The 14,669-nt window shown below is 50.8% G+C and overlaps 1 protein-coding gene across 6 annotated transcripts in view; it reads left to right on the top strand.

Moving 5' to 3' along the window:
* MYO18B (myosin XVIIIB) overlaps window positions 1-14,669 on the top strand; it is a 221,557-nt gene that overhangs the window by 3,654 nt on the left and 203,234 nt on the right. For 4 of the 6 annotated variants that reach the window (XM_043438087.1, XM_043438081.1, XM_043438086.1 and 1 more), the window contains exons 2-3: window positions 8,814-8,973; window positions 10,730-10,888. In XM_043438087.1, the coding sequence (XP_043294022.1) occupies window positions 8,935-8,973; window positions 10,730-10,888 (198 nt within the window). In that variant the 5' untranslated portion in view covers window positions 8,814-8,934. Of the gene's footprint in view, window positions 1-8,243; window positions 8,265-8,813; window positions 8,974-10,729; window positions 10,889-14,669 lie in introns of those variants that run through there. The other 2 variants (XM_043438084.1, XM_043438083.1) reach the window with 2 other exon arrangements.

Here is a 14,669-nt window from a genome sequence, read left to right as displayed (position 1 = left end):
GTCTCCACGCTGGGTATTGCAGTGAGCTTGGTCAGGAGCAATCAGCCCCATTTTACAGATCGGGAAGTGAGATTTAGAGGCTTAAGTGACTCAAGGTCATGCAGAGTGAAATGAAAGTGGGACTTGGCGCCTTACTGCCAGAGACTTGTTTATTTGGTCTAGTCTAATCAACAGCGTGAGTCGAGATAACCAATTATGCAATGCTGTTCCACAGATGACAAAGCTGATTCAAGCTCATTTAATCCATTGACAGTCTAGCAGGGGGCCTGATATTATCCGTTTTATCCAGAAATCTGAGAATCAGAGAGGGTTAGTGACTTGCCCGGGGCCACAGAGCCACTAAGTGGCAGTGGATCCAGGAGTGACTTCTCCTCCTATTTTTCTTCAGCAGTGGGTTGACTCATTTCCTCAGTTCTTTCTATGTCATATCTATGTATTTGAAGCAAGATTATTTTGCTTTTCTTTTTTTTTCCCCCTCTTACTGCTCCTCTCCACTTGACATGATTCTCCTAGACCAGGGCTTCTTAACCTCAGCACTATTGACATTTGGGACTGAATAATTCTTTGTTGTGGTGGGGATGGGGGCAGCTGTCCTGAGCAATGTAGGCTATTTATCAGCATCCCTGGCCTCTACCCACTAGTACCCCGTCTCCAGTTGTGACAACCAAAAATGCTTTTATGCCAAGTCGCTTCAGTCCTGTCCGATTCTTTACAACAACCCCATGGACCATAGCCCGACAGGCTCCTCTGTCCATGGGATTCTCCAGGCAAGAACACTGGAGTGGGTTGCCACCCCCTCCTCTAGGGGATCTTCCCGACCCAGGGATTGATCCTGCATCTCTTACATCTCCTGCATTGGCAGGAGTGTCCTTTCCCACTAGCGCCACCAAATGCCTGTGAGTGGACACAGTCACCACCTGTTGAAAACCCTCATCTAGTCTCATCCTGTCCGACAGCACTTTCTTTGATAATAGACAAGTCCTGTATCTGTGCTATCCAACATGGTAGCCACTAGTCACATGACAAACACATGAAATGTGCCCGGTGCAACTGAGAGGCTGACATTTACATTCATTTACATTTAAATAGCCCCATGTGGCTAATGGGGCTTCCCAAGTGGCTCAGTGGTAAAAGATCCTGCCTGCCAATGCAGGAGACTCGGGTTCGATCCCTGGGTCGGGAAGATTCCCTGGAGGAGGAAATGGCAACCCACTCCAGTATTCCTGCCTGGAGAGGAATCCCATGGACAGAGGAATGTAGCGGGCTATAGTCCATGGGGTTGCAGAGAGTCAGACACGACCTAGGGACTAAACAGCAGGAGCAGTGTGGCTGATGGCTCTGTAGTAGACAGCAAGGCTCCAGGTAGCAACACAGCAGGAGTAGGAAGACAGCCACATGATGGAGCAATCAAACCCTGAAGACAGTCAGGGAAGCCTCGCAGCAGAAGCCTGACCAGCCTCTTGCTTCACTGTGGCAACAGGAAACACCTAACCGGTATTCTGTGGGATCTGGGCGCCATGAGAAATCTCTCACCTGGAAAACGGTTGAAGGCACCTGATGAGAAAACTGGGGGTGGATCCCGTGGGCGTCATAGGTAGGTCCCTATGTGTTGCTCCAGAGAGGAGCACCCTGGCTAGCATGTGGTCATGCTGGCAGGTTAGCTCTCTGGGTAGGAGGGAAGAAGAGGCAGACCCCGGGCACTGGGAGACGCGGACCCTGGTTCTGCTGCTGTGGGAGCTGAGTCCTCAGCAGAGTCCCTTCCTTGCCCTGCTTGACAGATGCCAGGACCGGAGAAGGCGGGTCTTCTGGCCTCCGAGGGCTGTGCAGGTCTGCTCTAAGAAAAAAGCAATTAGAGCAGACCCCGCGCGTCCCACCTCGTACTGAGCTCCCCAGCACTGGATGTGACCAACGGGGCACTGATCGGTCCTCCATCCGGGAAGTTCCTTGTGAGCCGGGCTGGGCCTCTGAGCCTCTCTTATGGAAGATGAATCCGGCTAGTCTTCTCCTGTCCATCCTTTTCCATCTCAAGACCTCACCTGCCTTGCCCTCCCTCCTTCTAGCCTGCCCTGTCTCTTCACGCTTTCTCTTTCCTTCTGTTAACCTCCCTACCTTTGTTTCCCACTTATCCCCCTCCCTGTTCTCCTCTTTTAGGAGGATGTGGGTTGTTGTGAGTGGCCTGAATCCTCACCCACTTGCTGACTGTGGGGGTTCTCTTGCCCTGATTAGGGGAGGGGGACTGTGTGCTGACCAGGTCCCTTTTCATTCCCATCTGGCTCTGTGACCACCAGACACAAGGTCTGAGTGAGACTGGCTGGACCATGTACAAATCATGAGTCATTTTTGCCCACTTAGCCTCTAGATAGCAAGCAGCAGTCCTCATTCCCTCATTCTACACCCAGGGCAGACATTAACAATCAATCAGATCACCCTTTTCCCTCCGAGCCCAGACGGAAGCTCAGAGTCCTTCCCGAATAACACTCCAGACACAACTACCCCTCTATCAGAATTGATGAGTTGAAGACTATTTGCCTCTCAGCTCTATTGGTCAGCATCCTGAGAGGAAAGAGCTCGACCTTCTTGCCAGGTGAGTTCAGGCAAGTGCCTCAACTTATCTGAGTCTCTGCTCTACTGGAGTGATGCCAACCATGTGGTTGCTGTCTTGGGGATGAAATGGGATAATGGATTTTAAGATCATTAAATTTCAGGTCCAGTAGGAATTTAAGAGGGCTGAGAGCAGTTTAGGTGTGAGGTTTCTATGTCAGTGCTTGGCACTTAGTAGGTTCTCCCTAAATGTGGGTGAATCATCCAGTTCTGGGTCCTGGGCTGGGGTCTCCAAGCTGACTTTGACCGTGGAGTCAAACAAAGATGAAAAGACGACTGCAAGTAGTTATCAGTGATTAAGCACGTGGGTATGTGGCTGTCCTCTTCCCATTTTAGGGCTGAGAAAACTGAGTCTCAGAGAACTTCCTAGGCTCCCACAAGGTAATAGCGGCAGCAGGACATGAACTTGGGCCATGATAAGAGATGCAGGTACAGACGGCACAAGAAGACATCAGAAACCCCTGCCGTAGACTTGCTGGCAATGGCCTGCTCTGTCCCTTGCCAGCTACACTCCTAATTATCCATCCATTCCTTCATTCACTTATTCAGCAAATATGCATTGAGAGCAAAGTATGTGCCAGGCACTGTTCTAGGCTCTGGGGCCGCACACGTGAACAGAACAGATGAAAATGCTGCACCTCTTAGGGGCCATGTTCTACATGACGAGTCAAAAACTAAACCAGAAACACACAGCACGATGGACAGTGAGTCGGTGCTGTGGGGGAAAGAGCAAAATCAGATGATGAACGGCCCTGGGACAGGGTGGAACGGGGCTATGGTGAAGGCAGGATCATCGAGAAGATGACTGAGCAAAGACTTGAAGGAGGTGAACATGTGAGCCATGCAGAAGGAATGTGTGAAGCAGAGGGAACAGAATGTGCAAAGGCCTTGAGGTGGGAACCCGTGTGGAGCGATGCATCCAGGTCAGTGTCACTGAAGCAGAGGAACAAGGGTGACCCCAAAGGCTCTGTAAGTCAGAGAAGACTCTCGAATTTGTCCTTTGAGACAGGTGAAGTCATTGGAGGATTAGCTGCTGGGTCAAGGCTGCACCTTGAGGGGTGAGAGGGAAAGCCTTGAGGCCACTCACACCAGCATGTCTACATGGAAAACTATTTCAAGCCATCCCTGGTTTTGGGAGTGACCTTTCCTTTCACCAGCCCTCCTCACCCCTGAGGGGAGACTTGAGACTTCATCCCATGAATTCAGAGCATCTGGGACCTCTTCATGGGCTTAAAATGGCAGCTGATGAGGCAGGTGTGAGTTTCAGGCCTGGATGAGAATGCGGTGATAAGAACACTTGCTTAAATTAAGGCTTGACAAAGCCTCCCCAGTAGGGTTGGATCCTGATCCTGGGTCAGTGGGGCTGGCCTGGTGCCTTTGAGGGTCAGGACGCGAGGAGTAGAGGCAGAGACTGAGCCCTCCTTGCCCCCATGTGCTACAGCCCTCTGGGCCCGCCCACGGCCCGGTTGAGGACAGCCCAGACCATCAGCCAGGATTCCCCCTGGAGCCTTGAAGCCGAGGTCTATTCTTGGGAAGCAGCCACTGACCTGGCGGGGGCGGATGGGAAGTGCTGGGAGTCGGGCAGGGCAGTGACCAGGGCAGCCACCTCACGTCAGGCCTATTCATAACCTGGGCTCCGGCTGCCCAGGCGTGTAGCAGAGCGGATTATGGCTGTGAGTCACTCGGGGACGCTCCAGTGTCTCCTAAGGGAATGAGTCGGGAAGAGGGTCTTTCGTCCTTTTCTCCCCCCGGGCCCCCCTCCCCTCTCCCCAGGGATCTGGTCTCCCGCTTATTCTCCAGCTCAACCTCACATGCCTTTGCAAGCGGGAGAGCCCACACTATGGGGTCTTTTTCTTATGCAAAGACTTGCCTGTTGCACTTGAACGAGTTTTCAGGGTCTCCCGTGGGCACCTGACCTCATCAGAGCTGAAAAAACCCTTGTTCAGTCTTTGGCTCTTGTGAGTTCACCCTTGCCAGGCCCTGCAGGAGCGCTACTGTGTCAGCCAGTGCTGGGCTGGTCGGTGCTTAACGGACTGACTCTAGGGGTAAAAGCCCCGGTTTGTGATTTTTCCCAGTTTCTAGAGTGCAAACACTCCCTGTGCTGATTTCAAGCTATCACGTGACAGCAACCCTCTGCAGAGTTGGAAAGCGAGGGCCCCAGTAGGCTCTCGCGAGATGATGAGATTTCGCTTGACATCACCTCACGCGGGGTCGGTAAACCAGAGCCACGATGGGATCTCACGAGATAGTGGGAGTGGGCGTGACGTCGCTCCACGCTACACACCTGGAAAGCTAGGGCCACAGTGTGCTCTCGCGAATGATCGGAGTCGACGTCCTCTCGCACGGGGTTATAAAGCAAGGGCTACGGTGGGGTCTCGCGAGATGGGTTCTCCTCAGCGCGGCCTCGCGAGAGCCGTCTCATCAACTCCCCGGATGCGCAGCTCTCACTGCCTGAGGAGAGAGTGCTTGGAATGCTGTTCTGGTTGTTTTCTTGTGGGTAAGTTACTGACAACAGCTACTGACAGGCCAAAGGGGCCGTTGAAAACTCGTGAACCCTAGTAACTCTGACAGTCAGAGATGAGGGGCTGGGGTCTCTTCCAGGAGCGGGCAATGAGGGACTCTACTCACAGCTAGAAGTGAGAAAAGTCGAAGGGCGAGGAAAGAGGTCTTTGCCTCCCCCTCCTGACCCCCTTCACTAAGGTTTTGGTGTATCATTTAAGATCTGGGTATCCCCAGGGGTTTGGTTGTAGGAACCCCCACAAATACCAAAATCCGTGGAGGCCCAAGTCCCTTATATAAAAAGGAGTAATGTTTACCTATAACCCAGCACAGTTTTCCTCGTATACTTTTAACCCTCTCAAGATTGCTAATAATATCGAATGCAATGCGGTTGCTGTCAGCAGTTATAAACACGATGTAAATGCTATATAAATACAATGTAAATATGAATACAGTGTAAATAGTTGTCAGGGCACAGCAAATTCAAATTTTGCTTTTTGGCACTTTCTGGATATTATTCCCCCCCAGTTTTTTAAATCCACTCTTGGTGGAATTTTCAGTTGCAGAACCTGAGCGTGTGGAAGGGCTCTTCGTTTTCTGTGTGGCGTGCTTTGTTACTTGCCCGTTTTGGAGTGTGTACTACGCGCATGCCCCATAGTGCCCTCCGCCGTCTTTACAAGCCAACACTAGCACCTTCCAGTGTGACTGCAAATGTCTCCCAGTCGAACCTGAGACACTGCAGGCAGGATGGGAAGACAGTTGCACTGTTTCTTAAAAAGTCAGACATAAAGTTAGCAGACAACCCAGTAGTGCCACCTCCTAGGAATCTCCCTGAGAAGTGGAAACACATGGGCACCAAGTGGAAACAGCACACCAAGACTTAGAGGCCTATTCATAGCAGCATAATTCATCTTGCCCCAAAGTGGAAACAGCCCAGATGCCCATCAGCTGGTGAATGGATAAAGAGGATGTGGTTTATTCGTAAAAAATGGAATGCTGATGTACACAACAATGCAGAAAAATCTTAAAAAACATGCAAAATGAAAGGAGCCACATGTGAAATACTGCATTCTCTAGGATTCCATCTATATCAGAAGTCTGGGGCTGAGGGTGGGAACAGCTAGTGACTGCAAATAGGCATGAAGGGTCTTTAGGGGGTGATTCTGGTGAGGGTTGCAAAGCAGTGTAAATTTATTTTTAAAAACTAAGTTTATCAAAAAGCATCTAAGTGTGTGCTTACAATGAATGAAGCTTATGGCAGGCATAGAAGTTATACCTCAGTGAAGCGGTTTTTATTTTTAACAGTTTAATCTTTTATTTTATACCTGTATCTGAGACTGACAGGTTCTTTACACTTTGGGTTTGCTGATTTACATTTCCCCCGGGACATTTCTGTTTATACTATGGAAGTAGGTCATTAAACTCTCTTCAGCAGGTTCTTATTGATGCTATCCTTCTAGAAATCTGACAGTGGGATGGATAAAGTTGTTTTATTAATAAAATATTCTTAAGCATCTTTTTCAGGGATTCATACTATTCCTTCAACTGGGATGTGCGCTAATTTATTCGGCTTCTCTAGTTGCTGGAGGCTCAGTCGGTAAAGAATCCACCTGCAATGCAGGAGATCCTGGTTCGATTCTTCGGTCAGGAAGATCTGTTAGGGAAGGGACAGGCTACCCACTCCAGTATTCTTGGGCTTATCTTGTGGCTCAGCTGGTGAAGAATCCATTTGCAATGTGGAAAACCTGGGTTTGATCCCTGGGTTGGGAAGATGCCCTGGAGAAGGGAAAGGCCACCCATTCCAGTATTCTTGCCTGGAGAATTCCATGGACTGTATAATCCATGGGGTCCCAAAGAGTTGGACACAAGTGAGCAACTCTCACTTTTAGGATTTTTAGTCCTACAAGCAACACAGTGATGACGTTTTCTGGTTGAGTATCACTTCCTCAATTGTTTTTCAGAAGAGAAATTTCTAGGTCAAAAGTTGTGTATGTTTGTTAAAGTTTTGAAAATGATGCTAAAAATGCTTAATCTTTTCCTCAAAGCTCTCAGTTGGTTATATAGCCAAGGTTTCCTGCACTTTCCTCATTTTCATGGTCAAATTATATAGCCAATTACTCCCTCACAAAAGAAACACACACTTTTCTGTGATTTCAGAAGTCTGCTGGAGAGTGGCTGCTCTGTGTGTGGGGGGGTGGGGGGGGGCGGAATGTGGAATACTTACTAGAAGGGAGGCTTGTCATGAGCTGATAATGTTCTGTTTTTTATTTATTTTTTTTTCTGTTTTTTTAATTGATATAATTTTATACAGTAAAATATTCTATCTTAGTTGTACAACTGAATGAATTTTTACATGTGATATACTAGTGTAACCAGCACTCTGTCAACCTAAATAAACCTAGGAGGAAGTAATAATAATAATAAAATTTTATTTGGTATTAAAGAATTGCATTTTGAGATACACAGATTCTGATTGCAAAGCAGTGTCCTGCTGGGGAGTAAAATTCAGGGACTTTTAGAGGCTTAAGGGGAGGTTTGCATTACAAAGAAGTGTAATTGATGTTGGAGGCCAAAGCTGGTCTTCCTTAAGGTGACTGAGCACTGAGGCTGTCACTTTGAGGGAAGTCAAAGTTCCTTACGGAGACAAACCTCAGGGGTTCTCGCAGAGTCCTTGTAATACCTGCCATTTGCACCAGTTCCGAAGTTCTGTGGTTGCAGTTGGGGAGGACGTGTATGAGGTCCACCTTCTTAATGGCCTGCCAGCTATGTTGTAAAACCCCTTGACATAAGTGACTCCATTTAACTTCACATTTCACAGCTTGTATCAAGATATAAGACATTTCCATTTTCCTAGAAAGTTCTCCTTCTGCTTCTTCCCAGCTGAAGCCTAATACTCCTCTCACCTCCATTGCTATAGATTAGATTTGCGTGTTCATTATTTTATTTATAATATTTATATATCTAGATAATATTTATACACTGTGTTGTTGTTCAGTCGCTCATTGTGTCTGACTCTGTGACCCCATGGACTGCAGCACACCTGGCTTTCCTGTCCTTCACTATCTCCCGGAGTTTGCTCAAACTCATGTCCATGGAGTCGGTGATGCCATCCAACCATCTCATCCTCTGTTGCCCCCTTGTCCTCCTGTCCTCAGTCTTTCCCAGTGAGTTGGCTTTTCACACCAGCTAGCCAAAGTATTGGAGCTTTAGCATCAGTCCTTCCAATTTATATACTATAATCATACATAAAAGAATATTTCAAATTAAAATGTACTTAAAAATTTTTAATCAAAATTATTTTTATTTTATAATTTTAATTAAGATTATTTTTAATATTTTAAGTTGAAATTTAATATATTTGAAAATAACACCATGTTTTTATTTTAAAAGTTTAATAGTTTTAATCTGGTCACAGGGCTGGTTCTATCGTTGTGTTCTTTATGTGAGAGCCACTGAGCTATACATTTACAAGTACATAGTTTTCTGGCTGTATACGTCAAGAGAAATTTAAAAGTGTGGGGTCAGGGTTGGCAAGAATTTCAGGGCACTGTCCACTCCATAGCCAGCGGCTCTCTGCTGACCATATTCCTCCCAGATGTAAATGACAGTGAGCTGTGCCTGGCCTGGTCCCTGGCATCGGAGGGGGTGGGTGCTGGGCGGTGCCCACGAGCTAACCTGTCTCTCTCTTCTCCCCCTACTGTGTCTCCATGGGTCAGTCTCTGTTCATCACCTCATGCGCTGCCTGTCTCCATAAAGCTGCATTCCGTGCTGCCTGGCAGAGAGCTCCATCTCATCTCATCTCATCTCACCTCACGGTCCTGGCACTGCCTCAGCATGGCCATCTCATCACGCCTCGCCCTGTGGGAGCAGAAGGAAAGTAGCACTCAGGGCTCGGGCTGCAGCCTCAGGGGCCAGCCGGACCCTCCAAGGACGCGTCCCGGCCCTGCTGTCTCAGGCTACCCCCTCCCAGCTCAGGCAGAGGGTCTGACACCCAGAGCTCCCCTGGTGCATGCCCAGGCTCCCTTCCATCTTCCGCCTCAGTTAGCCATGGCGTCTCTAGCCTCCACAGGCATTAGTGACCGTGCCCTTGACTCCCCCCATGGCTGCTGGTCTCTGTCCATCAGGAGGTGATGGTGGGTGAATGAAGGCAGACCAGCTGTCCCAGCACCATCCTCATGGCAGCTCTGATGAGCACGGGGGTTTGTGTGGGAGAGTGTGGGTGGGGAAGCAGGGGGACCAGAGGCAGGGCTGCTGGCTGCCAGGCTTATGCCAAGGGGATAGGTTTCTGAGGTCCCTGCCTTCTGTCACCCATGGAGAACTGGAAATAGGCTCTTCTCCCCAGTGATGGCTCTTTTCCCTGTTGTCTTTGTTGTAAGAATCCATGAAGGGCTGCCTCTTTCTTCTTATGCCTGTTATCTCCTCTGTGCCTCACCCCCACCCTTGTGCACATGATTTGATCAATCATGAATCGGAGGCTGAAGGATGGGGTGGTTGAGAAGTGCCTCCTGGCTGCCTCTGCCCCTTGCTGATCTGATGTGGCATAGACTGATGCTGGAGGGAGCGGGATGACACCTGCCCAAGAGCGTGCCTTTCACTCTCACAGCGTGGGTTTCAGTCCACGTGGAGAGGCGCAGAGGGAAACTGAGCCCAGCCTCCTGTGTCCCCTGCTCTCTCCTCCTGGGCAGAGGCCTGCCTTATCTCTGGGCCTCGGCTGTGTCTCCTGGTGTTTCCTGTCTCCTGTAGCTTCCCCTTTATCAACGGGGCTGCGGAGAGCAAGTCTTTGCCAGCCCCTCAGGGAGGACCTTGATAAGGAGCTTGTTTTAAACCAGTGTGTAGCTCTGGCGTAGAATGCTTGGAGGTTTTTTTGTTTTTTTCCTTTAAACTCATGAGCGGTCACAGTGATGCTGGATAAAGACAAACCCCTGTGGATCACATCCAGTCCCAGGTCTCCATCTCCAAGGTGGCAAGTCTCAGTTGCAATCCAAGTCCAGCCAGCTCTGGCCTGGACCATGTTTCTTGGGTAAAATGCAAGCTTTCCAGCCTAGTGTTGGGGAGTCCCTGGCTGCCCAGGTCCTGGTTTAAGGACCGTCAAGAAGTCAGGGCACGGGGTCAGCGGAGTGGGCTATAGCCATGGGGCTGGATCCTTAGATGAACCGTGGCTTCCAGCCCTCCCTCACCACGCTCCTGGCACAGAAAGTGATTAAGGTGGTGAATTACTTAGTCTATTTACCACAGACTGAGATGGGACCGGAGAGTGTGGGTGGTTCCCTGTGACCCGTCCCCTTCTGGAAACCAGAAAAGCTCCTTTTGAAGCAGGTCTTCCCAGAGATGGGAAGGGTACCCACACCAAGGAAGGGTCCCAGTGGGCTCCACTGTGCGAATCCATACTATAAGGAAACTGGATCCAGGCTGAGACGGCACTGCCTGGAGCAGCCTCAAGCTTGAGCGTTCCATTTTCACCTGTTGTCTCGAGGCTTCCCAGGGCTTCGCCAGCTTCGCTGTGGCCTCTCATACGTGGACTTGGTGTCCGCTTGGCCCCCTCCCCAGCTCCGTCCAAGACTCTTAAAGCACAGCTTGCCCCTGCTGGTTCATTCACTGAGCTCTCTCATTCCTTGCTTCTGCCAAACAGATTCGGGAAGAGGACAAGAGCCCTCCACCGTCCTCGCCCCCTCCCCTTTTCTCTGTCATCCCAGGGGGCTTCATTAGGCAGCTGGTCCGAGAGACTGAGAAAGAGTCCAAGGAAGCTAGACTGAGGAAAGAGGCAGCTCTTGCCTCTCCGGAACGAGAGGTAAGTGGCCCTAACAGAAAAGGACTAGGTGACTGTCAGCACCCACCCTCCTGTCCCGCGAGCCTCCTCTGAGCCACTTGCCAGCCTTTGTTCCTGCAGTGCCCCCCACTGAGGAGTATCCTAGCGTTAACATAATCTGTTAAACTCCTATACATCTGTCAAAACCCAGCTCAGATGGTACATCTCTAGAAAGCTCTCCCATTTCCTTTCTTCTTCTGATTTCCACTTCCCCCTCTATGCCTGTCTTGATTTTGGTCAGCAGAGTAATTACTTGATCATGTGACTTATTTGACTGGGAATTCCTTAAGAGCAGCAACTGTCTCATTCAACTCTGCATCTCAAGCAACTCTCATAGAACTTGGCCCGTGGTGTATGCTCAGAAATTTTTGTTGAGTGAATGAATGAATGGTATCAGTTGATGTATGATGGGGATCACTGACCACTACTTTTGCAGAAAGTGAAAACTAAATATTAGCTAAGGATGTATAGTTTGCTTTCAGTTAAGCAGGAAAGATGTTCAGTTGGTGTTCACCAAGCTATTGCTGTATTGGTTGTTAAAATACTGAAACCCTTCCATCCCAGGTGGTAAATGGCCATGAGCCCAAGTCCCCCAGGCGCCTTCCAGCAGCCATGCTCACCTGGGTCCCTTCCCCAAATCCCTCAGGATGGCCACAAGCCAGTAATTAAAGGGTTACTGCTTGGCGCAGGAGGGGACCTCAGGATCCTGCTTCAGATGGCCTCCCTCTGATTGGTTGGTGTCCACTTGATCTGAACAGCACTGCTGGATGGAAGCAATAAGTGGATGAGGTGCAGTCCCTGTGCTTTAAGGACTTGCAGATTGATCCCAGTTGGTGTCCAGGGCCACCTCTCTCCTTCCCCCAGCTCTTTGGGCCAGGAACCCCTGGGAGAATGGTGAAGCTGGACACCAGGGAAGCAGGCTTGGGTTGCAGTGCACCTGGGGTGTATCACAGTATCAGAGGAAGGGCCTCTTGCGTCTCTGCTGTGCCCTCTTGAGGCGGAGTGGATGCTTCGGTGATGGGGCTGAAAGATCTGGTGGCCACAGAGCCTGGAGTTGGCTTGGGCCCAGCGGCCAGCCTGGCTCTGCCTCCCACACCCCTTCAGCTGTTGCTTGGCGGGCCGGTCCCCCATGTGCCTGCCCCTGTCCAACCCCAATGACTGTGTTGCATCAGGGAAGTCCTGTAGCCACTGAGCTGCTGAAACACCCCGGCCATGAACTCGTGGGGGAAGGTGACAGGGTGGAGAGACTGTTCCCACACCTGCCTGACCAGGCATAAGTAAGTGGGGCCTTTGGCCTCCCACAGGTTGCTGTTAACGGTCAGGATGAGGGCTACTGTGTTCTGTTTCTCACTCGGCAGGACTCACTGTCTGCTCAGGGGCTCGCTTGATACCCCATACAACACGGGGGTAAATGGGATTATACCCACTTATCAGAGGTGGAGACTGAGGTTCAGAGAGGTTAAAGCACTTACTTACTCAAGGTCATGAGGTCACATGGGGGCAGACAGAGCCAGAGGCTGTGTGTCCTCTGCTCTGGCAAGCTGCCTGGGAAAGAAAGGGCCAGTCTGGGGAGTGAGATGGCTGGTGTGGCGGCCACAGTGGCCTGGAGAGGAAAGGGTTCCAGGAGCCTGTAAGCTGTGTGAGTGTTGCTGTGTGCAGGTTAAGAAGCAGAGCTGAGCAGCAGTTGGGGACAGGCTGTCCTGCAGGGCGTGGAAGGCACCTCTGAGCAGGATGGACAGGCCTTAGACCACAGCAGGTGTCTGGACCACGGGCCAAGACGTTCCTGGGCCTGAAGCAGGGCAGCCTCAGGACATGTTCCTATGAGGCAGCAGGCCCCGGCTTGCTCCTGCCAGCTTAATTTTCCTGCTCCATCACTAAATAACTCTGGCCCCTCTCCCTTCACCCAGCACTGCTGGTTTTATTTGGTCCTCATAGAGTCCTTGAAGGGAGTCATTAGCATCCATCACCATTTTGCAGGAGTGGAAGTGAGGCTCTTGGAGGTGACCTGGTTTTCCTAAGGCCACCCAGTCATCGAGGGGCAGGGAGAGACAGGAATAACATCCAACAGGAAGGGATCAAATGTCGGAGGCCCAGGTTCTAGCTCTGGTCCCACCACTCTGTGCTCCAGGCCAGATCCCATCCACTTTCTCAGCTTTAGTTTGCCCATCTGTAAGATGGTGCTGTGAGCTTCCTCTTGGCCCCCATTATTCTAGAAGTATTGCTTCTCCCTCAGACTAGGAGGCTGCAGGTGAGATCTGAGGGCCTCGGTGACCGAGAAAATCCATAGGAGGGGAATGTACAGCATGGAGGGGAGGAGGCCGGGATGGGTTATCTTGTCAGGTGCATCCCTGCATTACTGTCTCCTCTGTGGGGGTTTGGTTTTAAAAATAAAGCACTGACTCACTTTTCAAAACAGTGCAGACAGTGGTGAGATTTGCCAGGTACAGCCAATCCCCTTCCAAGATGGTGACCTGCTTGGCCCCAGAAGGTCAGACTGAGCTGCCAGGCCATGGGGTCTCAGCCCCCTGTTGCATATTGCAGTCTCCCATGGGCCCATCACCCAGACCGGCTGCATCAGATCCTCTGGGATTCGAACCAAAGGGTCAGAAATTTTTTAAAAGCTCCCGGGAGACTCTAGTGAGTCCCAGAAAGACAAGCAAGGTTGTTAATGCTCAGCAGTTAAGGGCACTGTCTTTACACTCAGAGAGGCCTGTGTGACTTTTTGTTCCGTGTTTGTCTCTTGGGCCACCTAACATCTTTGTGTTTGCTCCCTTATCTGTGGAATGGGGAGAAGTTCAGAACATGCTTCACTGGGTTCTTTATTGGGTAAGTCAGATATCGCAGGATGGCCATGTAGGGTCCTCCTCAAGGTTGATAGTAACACGTCATTATCGTTATGTGTATTACTACTGTCACTTTGCAAAGATGAGGATTGAGACTGTGCTCTGGAGGCAACACCAGTCAGAGCTAGAACGGGACGCAGAATGTGGTCCTGCTGCAAACTTGCAGGAACACACAGAGCTCTGGGGCTTCAGGGTCCACGAGGCCGTTTTTCTGATCCAGGTCTTCAGGCACAGACTTGCTGAGGAGGGGGCATTCGAGCTGGGTATAGAAGGATGAGTTGAGCAGGGATGAGTGGAGACGGGCAAGGGGGTTCCAGGCAGCAGGCCCAACGTGAACGAAAGCACGGAAGCTGGGCAGTGTCAGGTGTGGCCGAAACGTGCCGGGGAGCAGGGACAGTGAGACCATTTGGCAGAGGGGCGGGGGGTTCCTCTTCAACAGCTTCGAACGGCAGATGGCTGTGTTGAATGGCTTTCCTGGAGATTGGGCAGCTGCTAAAATCTTTGACCAGGTTTTAAATGACTGGCAGCAAACTGATGGGATACCAGCTCAGTGGCTGTGGCAGTGCCCAGGTGAAGGAGAGTAGACCTGGGTTTGGGAAAGGAGACTCGGGTGTGCAGGTGGACTCAGCGCAATCCTGGGCCTGGTTTGGGTGCACAGGGAGGGTGAGAGGCCCAGATTCCCAGGTGCAGGTGTGTGGGAGGCTGGCTCTAGAAGGGTCCAAGTGGCAGGACCCAGACCAGGGCAGGTGTGTGGCCAGGCCTCAGGGTAGAACTGCCCCCGCTGGCTCCTCCTGCAGATGCTGAGCTGGCCCTGGAGCTGTTCTGGCCACAGCCAGGCTGGCTGGAGGTTGGCGGGGTGGGCAGGGCTGGTGTCACAGGGCAGTAGAAAGATGTAGGGGAGCAGCAGGTAGTGGAGACCC

This window comes from Cervus canadensis, chromosome 1, assembly GCF_019320065.1.
Source record: "Cervus canadensis isolate Bull #8, Minnesota chromosome 1, ASM1932006v1, whole genome shotgun sequence".
Taxonomy (NCBI): Eukaryota; Metazoa; Chordata; class Mammalia; order Artiodactyla; family Cervidae; genus Cervus; species Cervus canadensis.
Note: the sequence above shows the minus strand (reverse complement) of the source record. Positions and strands in the feature narration are given on the sequence as shown.